The sequence below is a fragment of the Pararge aegeria genome, chromosome 12 (assembly GCF_905163445.1).
Source record: "Pararge aegeria chromosome 12, ilParAegt1.1, whole genome shotgun sequence".
In the NCBI taxonomy this organism is placed as follows: Eukaryota; Metazoa; Arthropoda; class Insecta; order Lepidoptera; family Nymphalidae; genus Pararge; species Pararge aegeria.
In genome coordinates, this window is record NC_053191.1 from 7,226,335 (window position 1) to 7,243,058 (window position 16,724).

The 16,724-nt window shown below is 35.6% G+C and overlaps 1 protein-coding gene across 2 annotated transcripts in view; it reads left to right on the forward strand.

The window, feature by feature from the left end:
• LOC120628096 (small G protein signaling modulator 2-like) overlaps window positions 1-16,724 on the forward strand; it is a 52,793-nt gene that overhangs the window by 3,326 nt on the left and 32,743 nt on the right. For both annotated transcript variants that reach the window (XM_039896311.1, XM_039896312.1), the window contains exons 2-3: window positions 2,988-3,097; window positions 5,454-5,606. In XM_039896311.1, coding sequence (XP_039752245.1) covers window positions 2,988-3,097; window positions 5,454-5,606 — 263 coding nt within the window. The remainder of the gene's footprint in view (window positions 1-2,987; window positions 3,098-5,453; window positions 5,607-16,724) is intronic.

A 16,724-nucleotide genomic window follows, 5' to 3' on the forward strand; every position in this document is an offset into this window, starting at 1 on the left:
TTTTTGGATATATTGCATTAAAATCCTTTGCGCGGTGGAGGAGCAGTTAACCGATAAATAGACAGATTGTCTATTGTTTTTGTATACTATGACTATATTTTGGATGAAAAATACTATTTTGTAGGTAATGTTGGAAAATATCCTTTAAAACAGAGTTAATGTTAAGAATTAGTATGTCACCATGTAAAGCGGGTTACGTGGTTACATAGTAGCTAATAACATGTCCGTAACGGTACTGTTAGATGTACCTATTTAGCTATGCGAATTGATAACAATACTTGTTCTAGATAATCGTATGGGCCTAGTTGCAATAGCATTGAAGTTAAAAGCCGACATGCTAGCTTTCAACTAGTGACAACCCTATACATCGTGATTATTGGTTTATTTACATAAATTCCACATCGAGTTTCGCTATAGTATAGAGTTTCAGGGTGGAATAAATATAACAAAACTCTTTTCTAGGACCATAACTTTTGCTCGTGGTTGCCATGGTTAACCGGATAATTTTTCTCTAAAATGTTTTACATAATAGATGTTATGGTTGCCACTGCGTAATTTTTGTGACCGCTGTAGTTATTTCTATAAATAAATAGGTTTCTATTAAAAATTAACTCTTAACCTATTTTATTCATCCATATTCATATTCTTATGCATTTTAAAGGGAGACCGGTAAAAAAGTGTATCAAAAATGGGGTTAACTCTTGCAAGGATTAAGGTAACTAACTTAAACATATAAAAATTGGTTGTACTGTTAGATGGGAAGGTATTGCTTGACCTGCCGCCCTGTAGGTATAATATTTTACATATTTCATAATTTTCTTCTTTGTATTTTAAAGAAAATTAACTAGCTCGTGTACCTACCTGCTGCGGATAGGATTGTCTAGGTGAAGATATTTCTTTTTATAACTTAAATTTTTACAATATGTTGTGGAATAACATACCTAACACTCAGTGGCGTGCAAAGAGGGTATGCACAGGGTATGCAGATGATATAAAATGAAGAAAATCTCTAGTACGAATTATAAATACTTAAGGGTAGGCTTTTTATAACTCTTACAATGCCTTTCCTTAATTTTTTTATAACTCGTACTTGAGGTTTTCTTCATTTTATATCACCTGTATACCCTGTGCATACCCTCTATGCACGCCACTGCTAACACTGTAGTATTTGTATATTGTTGAAACATTTGCCACGTTGCAATGTAGTGCCAGTGTTTCTGTTCTCTTTGACTTTGCGTTTCGTGAGAGAATTGACATTCATCATCCCAGAAAACCTTCATCACAATACTAAGAATCTTATTTAAAAAAAAACCGTGATTGTAATACATACCACCATAAACAACGGACCGCCTGTTTCGTATTGGTTTTGGCAAAGGTTCTGGTTTCAGTTTTCCGTTCGCTGTTTCTGATTTACTTTATATTGTTTTCTTAAATTCTACCCCAGTTGGATCATGATCCTGGATAACTGTACCTAGTTACGGTTTTCAACATGCAGTTCAGATACCGTAAGACCGAACCATAAGTTCACATACCTTCATACCTTTGCCTACGATGGTAACATATTATTAAATCAATGCCTGTGCTTAATACATAGTGCTCGTTGGTGCTAAGATTAAAAGAATGGCAATTTTATAGCCCCGATTTTGTGCCGTATTCAATTGTGGATTTTGAAGGCTAACGCTGTAACAACTTTTAATAGTAAAATTATATACATAACTATAAGTTAGAATAGAATTCTTACTTGTGTTATAAGTAAGAATTTCATTAGATCAGAAAATGATAATTTCAGTTGTCTCATCACTTCATCGATGGAAAATTTTGGTTATTTCATGACGTGCGCGTTGCGGTGTAAAGTAAGCGCCTTGTCGAAATCCGTAAATTTTTTCGTAATTAAAATGGGTCTTTACTGTATGCGGAAGTGTATAAGTAAATGATATTACGAAATTAAAGAAAGACAATAATATATATTCTGTTTAGCCTGCTTTTTAAGATTAATATCTATAAACATTTTTTTTTAGCAAATTTTCATTAAACAGCGTATATAAAAGCAATGAAACCCTGTGGAAAAGGTTAGGTAGCGTTCTTTTATTAAACCTGGTCAGAGCAAGATTGGCTCAATTGTTTACCTATTCATCTATTTTAATATTTTTTCATACTAGAATTCCCCTTTTTTATTCATAGGTAGGTAAGGTACCTATGTCAAACATTTGCGACGCGACTCGACAAGTCTCGACACGATCCTTTAAGATGAAAAGGCTTCTTGCATCCGTAAAGGCGTGGGCAGTAGCCAGTACCTTTTCAATAGCTCTTGACAGCTGAAGCCTATTATGTGTAGAACTAATTCTATGTGGAATATTTTCAATAGGAACCGATTCAGCGACTACTTTTGTTGTTGAAAGGTGTGTGGGTATTATTTATTAACGAACGTGTATTAAAGGCACAGGTGAGGTACGGTAACAAAATAGAGGTAGTAGGTACCTACCTCTATTTTGTTACCGTACCTCACCTGTGCCTGTTATTCTTCTTGCATGCTACTTACCATATAATTTCTACCACGTAGAGCAACCTTCCACTACGTTGCTCCCTTAACACTCAAAACTACCACCTAGTGGTGTTCAAGGTGGGATAAATAAATGCATTTGTAGTTGAGGTCCTCTCGATTGCCGGCTTCCTATTTAATTTATCCTATAAAAATTCAGTTACCGTATTATCAAGTAGTTTTAGCAAAACTCAAAAAAAGGAGAATACGACAGATTTATTTGTTACACTAACAAAACGTTGCATTTCTTATACAGTGTTTGTATACACTTTTGTCCCTAAGCATACTCATACATATGGAAAACGGTAATTAAAATCTCCGATTGTCACGATTGTTTAACGTGTTCAGGTTCAGCTTGTTTATACATACATTTAAAACCATAGGTAATATAGGTTAATAGAGTCACTAACATAGATGCGGAATATTCATTGGTTTGTTTTGTTGACAGTTGAAGGTGAGGCAGAAGAAATGCCGGTGACGGCGGCAGACCCCTCCATCGAGCAGAAAGAACGTCTGATAGCATCAGTCAAAAAAGAAGTCAAGCAGTTGATGGAAGAGGTAAGGTTACATCGTTATTTTATTATCATATAGAGATTCAAATTTTAGCTTTGCCGTCCACTGTTTCGCTGTGTTTTCTTATCGTACGTAACCTGGAGTACCGATAGACGTTGGGTGCTAAGGTGCTACGATTGCAACCTAGCACTGAAAAGCCCAGTGTGTAACTGCCTCTAGACGAGACGTACGAGGTCGCGAACACAAGGCCGTGGAATATGAAGACCCCAATTATAAAAAAAAAATATATATTACGACAATGCACGGATCGCCATCTAGCCCAAAAGTAAGCGTAGCTTGTTTTATGGGTACTAAGAAAACTGATGAATAGTTTTATGAATATTATACATAAATAAGTACTTATAATATACAGATATACACCCAGACAATGTTCGAATGAACACTTGTGAGAATAGAACCCACGGCTTTGGACTCATAAAGCAGGCTTACTTAAATAAACCTGAAACTTTTTCCTGCATAGGAGTCAAGACACATATTTTTCAATAAAACTTGTCGAGTTTGTTTGTGAACTGCAAAACTTTATTGCCTTTGATGAAACTTTACAGCCCTTAGTGTTTTGCTTCAATCCAACATCTTTTATTTTATCCTCTGGGGAAACTTTGCCGGTCTCATTAAAAGAAGACTTAGGTAATACAACATCGTGCTAAAATTGAGCTCAAAATAATAATAGGAGATCAACACAAATTTAAAAAAGCCCGTAGTGTCGTCAGATCAGAGTACAGTTGTCTCAGCACCCGACTAGCTACCCGACTGCCCAGCGTGGCGATTAGTATCAAATCCTCGAGTTGAACTTAGTCCAGCAGTGTTTGTTCCTTTATATTATGTTGAAATGAGACTTCTTTCTCGACGTATGGGAGAAATTTTATAGCAATGTAACGTTTTTCTGTTACGCGCAAGCTTCATTACGCGCCATATTTATTTCTAATACATTCTTAACGTGTGTGTGATTTTTTTAAAAGTTATTTCAGGTTAACCTCAGTTTTTGATTGTGAATATCAGTGAATGTAAATAATTTGATTGAAACTAGCAATTACTAATTAATACGACTCTTAATCTAGTAGAAAAAATATGATGTCATAAAGAAGTTTCACTTTTTACGTGTGTACACTAATACACACACACACAATTTTTTTTTGAAATTAATATATGTCGCAGCCGCTGAATCGATTTCGAGCTAGAATACAGAGTAGTGACAAATGGGAAGTTTTTGTTTTAAAACGTCTCTAGTATCGTGTCGCCTGTCCACGCTGTTACATTGTTTCCCGGGTCGGCTCCTCTGGAGCGTTAACAGACGTTCTGCCGTGCTAATGAAATAGGCGACTATTTGACATTTTTCTAAAACTGAGCTTCTAGCACTCATTTTTTTCTATGGATTTGCGTTCCTAGTTGTTGGTATATATATGGGTCGCAGTGAAAAGAAAAGACGTGTGCACTGTTCGACTGTCTACTTTATATTGAATAAAAACAGAAAAACATTGTACAAGAAACGAACAGAAAATGAATGACATAAAAGGTTAGGAGCGAGTGTTGGAATAACTGCATAGCCGCAGACAACACAGGCCGCACCAAAGACTTGTATTTTTGGTATATTCCAACACTGGTTTCAAGAACAAACTTGAGTTATGGAGATAATGACTTTATGGTAAAATTGATGTACGCTGTACGATACATTAAGCTTCAGGTATTTTAAGGTTTTATTAATGAAATAGTCAATCTAAATGTGAGACAGTTTTATTACTAAGGGGATAGCTACTTCGGAATTTGAAAATGTTGGCCCCCTTCGACTCATTTGATGTCGTCTCTCTAACTTTATATGTTTCAGGTAGCTCTTTAAATTACCATTTTAACAATTGAGCGAATAATTCTAATTTAATTATTAAAAAGTTTTTAAGAATTAATTAATAATTTTAATTAATAAATTTAATTCACAGTCAATGTTTATGACATTGTGTTGTTGGGTAATGATATAAATACGCATGCATTTTCGATAGTACACTAAAGTCGTGTTGGACTCGAACCATGCAAAGATACTTCCCGGTGTCTTAGTCGTTATCATAAGTTTTATGCACACTATTTATTTTTTGATATATTTTTAACCACTGCAAGAATCGACCTACTACATTCATTCAAGCTACGCTCAGCTGTTTATTGGCATACTCACATTTTCACACAGAATTTTTGTTGTGAAAATTCGTATGCGTTGCTATTCCCTTTTGTGTGAGCTGACGACAGTTCAGAATACAGTTGTCACCATCCGTCCTCTTCCCGCGGGATTGATGATTATGGGAAAACCCCCGTTGAGAGTGGCTATTGATGATTGATGAAGGTTATCTATTATCAGGCAGTCACCCGAAAGTTCGTTCACGAAGAAAGCGGCGGGGTGACCGCACTGTGTGGTGCGGTCGAAGCTTGCCTCGGTCAAGGGCTGCGACGACGTGCCCTCGGCCTCTTCAAGACCAGCTCTACAACCGCGCTCTTACATAAGATTGCCAAGGTAAGTGAAACCTGTTGATTTAAGAATTAAAACAAAATAATTCCGAAGCAAAACCGTATTTTATTTTAATCGATAACGGTGTTATTCTAATCTTAAGATCTTTAATCTAATAAGATTATTAATATAGGGCCTTTATTAATAATCTTATGTCGGTTATTTATTTTTATTACACAAACTACTGAAATTATTATTCTTCGCATCCTGAAACTCACATGAGTTTATTTGGACGCTGCACATTCCTCTAAAATCTAATAAGTCTAAATGTATACAATATCATATTTTAACTATTAAAAAGCTATACAGTATACAGCAGCCAGCAGGTAGTACACTATTAAATCCAGTGTATTTAATTCTGTACTGCGAGCCATCGCGTCGCTCAGTAGATACGAGCGACTGGCTTGGCGCTGCCCCGAATGCATACGTTACACAGGTGTTCCAATATTACTTAATTAATATATATAATTTAATTATATGTTTAAAGGTTTTAAGTTAGATTAATTTTATGGTAATATTTGTTTACGTTACTCTCCGTCACTGAATTTCTCAAAGTTAAGTGTTGTTCATTTATTAATCTAGGTAGCATATATTTAGTGGTTCCTAATAAACCTTGCCTATCACGGCATGCTACTTGGCCTTATAGTGTAATAAAAAATGTTAATTACTATCAAAAAACATTTTTAATGTAAATAATTGACGGATCAAACAGATGGTAAGTTGAAAGTTGAAACTAAAAAAATAAAAAAAAAAAGGTTGAAACTATCACCTATAAACAGAGCAACACTTCGTAGGGTATTCGAGGAAAACGTCCTTTAACGTGCCGCCATGTGTGCCTTAACATGGGGCGTAGGTAGGTAGGCCTTATGTGCCTTTAATAATTAATGATCGGAACACAGCATTGCAACAATGCTGTTTAGTGGCAGAAATAAACATGGTTGTCGTGCTTCACTCGACGAGCTCTGTTACAAAAAGCTACTAAAACGGGCTGTTAGTTAGGTATCCGCGTGACCAATATAACATTATTATTTTCTATCGTTTATTCTTTTTCATTTTTTTTTTTCTTAACAATGCTTAAAAATAAAATAGTAAAAACACTATAAAAAATTTATAAAAAAAAACCTCCACCCTCCTCTTGCGGGTCTTTTGGCGGTCAGGGCTCCAGAGTGAGGAATCTCCTCACAATACGCGCCGTTTCAAGGACTACTGCCTTCTGTATCCGACCCTTGATCCAACAACGAAGCAAAAGCTTCTTAAGATGTTGGTAGAAGGTTTTCGCCATAAGACCATTGACTGAAACGACGACAACATAACATTATTATTAGTATTGTTCTCTCTCTATTTGTACACCACACTAAGAATTATACAAGAAAAGAAGAAACATAAAAATAGAAGCAGATTACAAAAGGCGGCCTTATCGCTTAGCAGCGATCTCTGCCAGGCAACCTTAGAATTAAGAAAAAAAGAGGAGAACTAACTAACTAGGTGGTACAAAAAATAAAATAAATACATACGAATAACTAAATACTAATACATAAACTAATAAACACAAATGCATCTAACATATATAATAAATATTGAAAAAAAAACTAATAATAAACTATATAATAAATACTTAGACAAAAGTAAATAAATACTATGTACTACGATGTTTACATCGCATTCAGTTGGACAAATAATAATACTTAACGGCTTTCTTAAATATGACTACTGAAACCACGTGGAAATAAATAAATCATTCTACTGCCATAGGATACTCTTCTCAACTAACCCTGAACTTACCTTGATAGAAATGCATGTATCATTTTGCAAAGTCAAAGCCTTGTGAGATACTCGTGTAGTTGCATAAAAGAAGACTTTTACTCTACTTTTTTGTTCCACTTTGTTTGTTTGAATTGTGCTTCAAAGCTAGAAGAGATGAAACGAACTATTGTTACAGCTTCACTGCACGCGAATACTCTTTATTCTACAAATTAATTTAACTGTTTAGAATTTTTACTATTCCAATAAACAAAACATTTTGTTATAATTTTATGGACTGGTTGAAATTTAATATTTGCTCCGTAGTACCACACTCAGAGTAAGGATGGTTATATAGAGGTACGACGAAGCCCTAGACAGAGCAACCGTGCTTAACGTGGAAAGATAGGCTTCAGTAATAGTACGGACCTACACAAGTATATATCCTCTATAATTATAATACAATGTCGCGACGCTGCTATCCCAATGTCAGCGTTTAGGAGAGAGTCGACGAGAGTTGCTAACATAACAGTAGATGAAACAGTGATTGTTTTCTTTTGATCAGCATATGCCTGTCGTTGGCAGCCTACCGTCAAAGCGAAGATATGCATTGCGCGCGATGAATGTTTCGGGGCTGATATTTAGGCTTAAATTTAGTTGAGTTCTTTTAACTGATGAAGTAAAAAAATTACAAATGAAGGAGAAAAATTACAATCTAACGTTAGGGATTTTCCCCTCCCCTACTATGAGATCAAAGGCGTCGAATTACTGCTGACGATGTCGGCTTTTACTATGCGATTAAAGTAACATGTACATTTACTATCTATCTACTTACTATCGATGTATATCTAGACTGTAGAGTAGTTAATTATCTAGGCTGAGTGATAATACTTAATACGTTCATTTTTAGACAAAAGAATATTTCAATATTTTTAATGTTATCGCAAAGAAAAACTTACACATCAAAGATTCGCCCAAATGTGGTCTGTAGAAAATGACCCCGACAATGGTCAGAGAGAGAGAGGGAGATTTGGGTTAGAATCACGTCGGCTCTCCTAATTTTAATATGCATAATTCTAAAATTGTAGAGATTTTGCTACCACTATTTAACTTTTATGTATGTATGTATGTTAATTATAAGTAATAACAGATTACAAACATAAACAATATGTATATATATCTGATCAATAGTCCCAGATAAAGGGACATCGGGTCGTGTCGGATGGAGTGGAGGCTCTTGCCGTTTAACATCAATTTACACGACCCGGGGAGGACAGTAGTTTGGCGTAGCATAGCGAGGTACACGCGTACAAGAAAGGCACCTGTGTGTTCTTAGGATATCCCGAAGCCGCCCAAATATGTGCCGGGGATGGCCACCGAGGAAGTTTTAGTGGGTAAAAATCCCACATAACCCGATTTACCCAGAGGTCTGGTATCTCTGAAGATTTTCCCCCCGTAAACAAAACGTACAAAAATATCCAAGACTTCCAAGACTACATCTAGATTTTCATTTATGGTTTATATCCAAGAAGTGTGTAGATTTTTTATTTTTGCTTATATTTAAAGTTCAAAATTGATCAAATTGAAAATTTCGCGAAATGAGCAACAACCGAACTCAACGCAACGCATGAAAATGCGAATAACGTCAGCAGCATCATATAACTTGAAATAATAACGTGAAAGCATACGACAGCCCTTCGCTTTTCATTACTATTTCCCCGAAAGCCAAGGAAAATTTTAAGCAATAAAACACAGTGGAATTCTTTGTGTCTAGCTTTCAATAGACTAGTGCCTATATTCATGTTTAAAATTTTTATGGAACCTTGCGCCATTACATAAAAATTTTAGTAAATAAATAAATTTTTTAGTTAGTATCCTTTTAAACTCACGTACAAAAAGCAATCAAATTTCTTTAGCTACATTTTAGCAACACATTTTATGAGAGCGTAAAGGTTTGTGTAAGCCTCGAAGGGGATTTACTCTCCAGAGGTTAAAGGCTCAAACTTAATATTTAATTATCTTTAAAATATTCAATAAGGCCTTAGCTAAGCTTTTTCGAATTTTTTCAAAAGCTTTGCCTAAGTATAAGTAGAGATGATTTTGCCAGTGTGGCATTCTTTTCACGGGACAAAAAGTAGTAAAGTAGGCCTTTGTTTAAATAAATAGCATAGCCCTTGACTGTAATCCCAAACCTTGGCTGTAATCTCAAACCAAAGGTTGTCTGGAGGAGATCGCTTCAAGCGATAAGGCCTTCTTTGCGCATATATTTTGTATTATCGTTTGTTTTGTTAACCTAGCCTTCTATTTGTATGAGCAATAAAGACTTCTTCTATTCTATTCTTCTATTCTTCTAATCTCAACCAATATTAGGTGATAATGCTGCCCACGATAGAATGCGTAAAGTACACCTAAGTGAAGGTACTCGTATTATAATATGTGGTCGTAGTGGGAAAAACGAAAGTCTGACCACATTTTGCGTTGAGTTATAAAAAGCAATGTTTGATTCTACCCCCAAACAGTATTGCTCTAGTCAATGGCGTGCATAGAGGGTATGATGATATAAAATTAAGAAAATCTCCAGTAAGAGTTATAATTACTTTACGAAGCCTATCTTTAAATTTTTTATAAATCGTACTGGATTCTTTTTTTATTTTATATTATCTGCCCGCTTAGTGCACGCCACTGGTTCTAGTAGGACTTCGACTTCGGGGGGCCGAGTACGAATCCCAGCGCGCAGCTCTAACATTTTTGTTATGTGCGGTTTATGCAATTAAAATATCACTTGCTTCAGCGGTGAAAGTAAACGTCTGGGGAGACCTGAATGCCTGAGAGTACTCCATATTGTTCTCAAAGGTGTGTGGAGTTCAAACTCCAGACTAGGCCAGCGTGGTGGACTACGGCCCCTTCTCATTGTGGTAGATGACCCGTGTCCTGTAGTGGACCGGTGATGGGTTGATTCGATGATGATGGTGACACTTTGGTCTCAGGTTGATGGATCTTTGTAGCACGGTTTCCTTGGATACCCTGCGAAGTGTCCTTGCAATGTGTATAGGCTATAGTGTTAAACAACTAAGACACCGGGAGTTATCTTTGCATCGTTCGAGTCCATGTAGGACTGCGGTGCATCGATAATGCAGTCGTATTTATATCAAAATACCCACCAACTCAATGTCATGAACATTGGTTGTTAATCAAAGTTTAATTGTTTACCCACTTTATAAATTTACTGTAACAATAGTTTTCCACTTACCATTCCATATTCTGATTGCTCCATCAATTATAGCTAAAAAAACAAACATAAAGATGCAGAGCCTTATTCTGCCGCCTACATAATGCTGCGTCAAACTAAAATCAATAATCGATAATACCTAACATTGACTTCTAATAATAACACACTGGACTAGCTGCCCCTTAATACAAATGATAGCATAAATGATGTCCTCATTTGGATTGTCCAATGTGGCATGCGAGTGTCACTGGGGGCTTCGTATACCATTGCGTAAAGCAGTATTATTTGACGTATCCTAATTTTGGTAAAATAATGAGAAGGTAGGTAATGAGAATAATAAAAAAAACTGTCAACAATATTAAAATGATACTGTTTGTAGCGATTTCTACTTACCATCGTATGGGCGATCTGATTGGTCCGTCAATTATTACAATAAAAATATCTTATTAACTTCACATTTTTTTTTTCGCCTTCAATGTTTCATTGTTTGCACTGTCCCTCTTTCATGTTTTCTATTATCACTTTCACCAAGGGTTGTCTGTAAGAGATTGCTTTTGAAATAAGGCCGCCTTTGCACACAACTGTGTTTAACTTTATTTTTATTTTATTTTTTTTAATTGTTTTTATTTTTACCTATTCTTTTTTCTTTTCTTGTGTGTTGCTTCTATTGTTTCTAAGTTTGTGCAATAAAGTATTCGAAATTGTACCTCGAGTTCCCTACTGATACAAACAATACAACCAAACTCACATTAGCATTTATAATATGAATTAGTAGTAGAATTCGTTTAGTCATATATAACAGTATTGAGTTTTAGATCATCACCATAATCATCATCATTTCAACCAATTGACGTCAATTCCCTATAAAAAATATTAGGTACCTACATGTTGACTATTATCATTCGTTCATTTTATTATCAACAAATCATAATGAGGGATTTGCATAACGAATGCTATTTCCCTATGTATTAAAAACGTTTATGCAAAGTTTCGAGATCGTGTAAATACACAGACTCTAAATGATATTTTCCTTACAAATATGAGCTTATTTAAAACGTTCACATTCGAGCAAACTCATTTAGGATTAGTTTTAATCATATTTCTAAAAGCGGAATAGAATTTCACTCGTAGGTTTGCAAAACGAGTTCTGTTTACCAATGTAAGTAATAACGTTGATGCAAACGTTCGAGATTAAGTAAATGCACCAGATAAATGTTATTTTCGTTTCAAAAACGAGCTTTTAAAACGTTTATACTCGGGAAAGCTCATTCAGGATTAGTTTTATTGGTACTTACTTAGGTAGCTGGAATATTATTTTATTCGTATGATTGCGAAATGAGTGGTCTCTCAGTATGGAAGTATTTGACGTTTTACGTTAGTGAACACCATTGCTTATACACTAAACCGCGTCCTATGAACTGCAACCCTGTGTCCACCAATCTTAAGCGTATCCCTTATGTGTCTGCGGTTACACCGGCAACCACGCCCTTCAGACGGGAACTCGGCAATGATGCTTGGCGATAGTTCTTCTCCAGACTAGCTCGGTCACAAAAACCTACTACTACTACTTAAGAGAAAGACAGTAAAAAAGAAAGAGATTGAGTTAATCCTACTATATCCCTATCCTTACTAATATTATAAATATCAATGTAAGTTTGTTTGTTACGCTTTAACGCAAGAACTACTAAACCGATCATCATGAAACTTTGTACTCATATTCTTGGAAGTATTAGAAGTGACATAGAATACTTTTTATCCCGACATTAACCTCAGTTCCTTTGGGAGAGGGGATGAAAGTGTTTGACGATTTTACACCATAACTCTGTTAAACGATAACCGATTTAAATAATTATTTTTGTACTATAGAGGTTATAAAATCTGTTTAATTTGAAATTTGGTATGCATATAGCCTTGGTCATGGAAAAGAACAAAGGCTATGTTTTAGCCTGGCAAGTATGAGAGTTCCCGTGGGAATAAAAAAACACGCGAACGAAGTCGCGGGTATCAGCTAGTACACAGATAAATGTTAATTTCCTTCTAAATGGAGCTTATAAAACGTTCATACTCGAGCAAACTCATTCAGTATTAATTTTATTCGGACTTATGTTGACAGAATAGAATTTTATACGTGGGTTTCTTTTACTCGTATCGTATTTTATTAGTAAATGTAAAAAGCACGAGATTTAAGGATACATGGACGCTTTCTCCGATAGGGTTCCCAATCTCATTCAAGGAAATCAGAACCTTTAAAGAACTATTTGCTGGCTCTATAACATCTGTGTAGGATAGAGTTAAGCTTGAAAAGTTTGAAAGCCTATCAACCATACGTTTTGTTATAAAGATATTATATATTATTCTATTTAAATATTTGTAATTTCTTGTTAAGAAATACTATACAATATTGGGATGTGAGATGTTGAGTAAGTAAAATACATTAGGTAGCACAATCATAAAATAAACAATACCAAAAAGAATAGTATACACAAGTACAGATTCAAGCTGGATATAATTAAATAGAAAGCTTTGAGTTATCGTTTCGTAATTTGGCGTAAAGGTTCATTTGTATCGCAGCGATAAATTACATCAAGTTGTACGTCTGTAGAACGGTTCCCCACAACTTCGTCCGTGTAAAACTTCTCATAAGTTTCCCACACATTTTACATATGCTATTTAACACTATATACTCCGACCTACCGCGTTGCATCACCCACCCGCGTTGTTACATTGGTTGCCCGGGATCGTAGCGTGATCTATGCTTTTATCTTTTATTTCAAATCATACAGATTTTTCCAGAGTTTAATAAGGACGTACAAAGAAACTACATGCATAATATAAGAGAGAAATACTAATAAACTAGAGGTTTCTAATGTGGTGTCGTAAATAATCACATTTTGTTGCGCTTACATTGCAAACGCTGGCTGAATCCTACAAGATAGACCAAAATAATATAGTACTGTATTGTTCATTTTAAAACGGTCTACAAAAAAGTCTGCGATGTTATGTCCACGATATATGTTTTTCTCCAAAGGATAACCCACAGTAATCATTTTTATTTTTTACATCTTACAAAAAAAATATTTATATACTCGTACCTCAGTACCTGTTATTGTTTAAAATTTAAATTGTTAAAAAAAAATCTCAACTTAATTTTCGAGGCGCCGCGCCGAGTGCAAATCCCAGCACGCACCTCTAACTTTTCGAAGTAATGTGCGTTTTAAGTACTTAATTAAAATATTACTTGCTCCAACTTTGAAGGAAAACATCGTTATACATAATGTTCTCAAAGGTGGAGTCCACCAATCCGCACCGGGCCAGCGTTGTGGTCTACGGCCTAAACCCATTCTCATTGTGGCAGGTGACCCGTGCTGTGTATTGGGTCGGTAACGGGTTGATGTGATGATGATGATGATTTTTTAAAATACAATCTGTACCTATTTTAAACAATACAGATTGTTATCCAATTAAATATATTAGAGATTTTAAACTAAGATTTTCGTGGTTAATCAACATTTCTTAAATTCGGAAGCACAAAAATTTCAATCTTGAGGACGGTTTTAAATTATCAAGTGTGTGGAACCCAGTGGTAGATTTATGCAAACGAAGAAAGCATCGTACAGCTTCTCAATTTAAAAGTGACGTTGTCAGTGTAGTGTATGTGAAATACCGACAAAAAGAACACGAAAGCGGGCAGTCAGATTCTTCCCGTCACATCCAACTTGACATCTCTTGCCTACGCAGTCCCGTCGTGACCACGATCCATGTAACTGGGTCGAAATATCGACAAATCCAAAATATTATCGTGGTATGTACCCGTTGAACTATACTTAAGAAAAATATATTAGATACGTTGTGCATTTTATGTAGATCAAAATAGTCCTTTACAGGATAAGCTTAATATGAATTACCACACTTACGAGTACATATACATTGCACCGTACAAAGCCGGGCGGGTTGCTAGTAAACGATAACCAATAAACGAACATTTGAACTGAGTAATATCGAGTAAAGCAACTCAAATGCTATTAGAAAGATCCGGGCTTGTAGGTTCCGATAGTAATCAATAAACTTATTTCATCTCGCTGAAAGCCTGGCTCATCCATTAATCCCTGTGCCGCCGTTTCACATAAGTCTAGAACTATTTTATTGCGGTTACCACTCACTGAAATTACAAGGTCGGGCTTAAAAACTGAAGTAACTTAAACCGCCTGATGTTTCCCAGTGGTCAGATTGGTGGTTAGTCTAGTCCGACTACCAAGATTAGCGCCCTTAAATAAAACCCCTTCAGCCCATTAGTATACATTAATAACCATTGCGATGAAAATCTCTTGAGCAAATATAACTTCCAGAAAGTTTAGGTACTTTACACAACAAATCGATATCGAGAATTACAAGGTGCAAAACTCGAGTGTCGCTTGGCGCCTGCAGATACCTATTTATCCTTTTCAACCTGTCATGTTGTAAGTAGGTCATTACGTTAACGTAAACAGTAGGTAAACCAAAATCTTTGTCATATACTGTAGGTAAGAAGTATACGTAGCTTCCAAACAATGTACCGAACGACGAACCGACTATACCTTTTTTTTTTACTCATCTCAAACTACACAGAGTTTATGTGACAAGATATAGATTAATTATATATATTTTTTTTATTTATGTGGCAATCTCAACCTTACCAGTAGTCAGTACACAACAGAGCAAATTTGTGATTACAACTTGTGCATAGATGACATACCAGATCCCTACCCTACGCAACATTCTCACTTATAAAGGCATTTTACAACAAAATTCTTTAAGGTTTCTCTTACATATTTAATGTTAATAGTGTTTTTAATCTTATCAAACAAATTAACTAGAAGCTTATTGATAAGCTTAACCTATAGTTAAAGGTGTTGCAAAGACTTCATTTTTCCTTCCTTCCTTTTACTTCCCTCGCGCAAAATACTCGTTGCTATTGACATAAAATGAAACTGTGTAGTTAGCAAGCGCAGTGGCGCGGGCGTGCATATATGGTATACACTACACGGGTTTATGCAGATTGTATAAAATTAAGAAAATCTCCAGTACGAGTTATAAAAACTTATAGGTAGGCTTTTTATAACTCTTACAAAGTCTATCCTTCAGTTTTTCATAACTAGAGTTTTTTAATTTTATATTATCTGCCCGCTTAGTGCATACCCTGCATGCAAGTCACTGAGCAAGCGCTAAAGTCGCCAGTCGCCACCAAACCACACTATTTTGACCTATGGCATAGGGCAGTTTTGTGTGAAATCAATGTTAGTTATCGGAAACCACAATATATACTTACTGTGACTAGATATCGGCGGGGCCGTGTGCTATGGCTGTAGGTGCAAACCACCGTGTGCAAATTCTGATTGGACCCATTTCGCAAGTAGGTACCTCACTTTAAGATGAGAAACAACGAGTAAACAAAATTCTATGAGTTATTCTCGTTACCTACTTCATACGCATGCCGCTTTACACAAAATCGATAGCAACGTCACCTCGCTCCGGTGGCATTGTGATCGTAAGTCAACATTATTATTGCTTGGCTAATATTATGAGACGGTCTCAGAAGGGATTTCATCAAGAAAGGGTTTTTACTACGAAATCAACTTGAATTTCATTTCAGAACAACACTTCGCAGGGCATGCGAAAAAACAAGTCCTACAAATTGGCGTAGGTGTTAAGCCTCATGTGCTTAGAATATTGTAGGATAGGTAATTTAATATAAAACACCGAGAAATCTATCGAGATGCCAAAGAGTTTTAAATATTTGGGTTTTATCCCAGGTGGGAGCTATTTGGGAATTTATTATGTACGAACTTTCTCCGTTCTTGTCTGGTGACATCCTACAGCCGAAGAAGTACCGCCAAGCGATTAAGCGTTCTTACATTTACTTACCTATGTATAACAGAAAACTGGTATCGAAAACTATTGTATGACAGAAAAGTAACGATCAGTAGATATATTTTTCACCTAACGCCCATGTGAATGTAGCAAAATGGCCTAGCTACATATTTAGGCTAAGTTATACCTAGTGTTTGTGAAGTTAGGCCTTGTACAGTTAGGGCTTGTACTGTTAGAAGATTGAGACTCTTCATAAGATCTTATAACTGTCATATGGTCTCGCTTTAGCAACATTTTACAAGAAAATG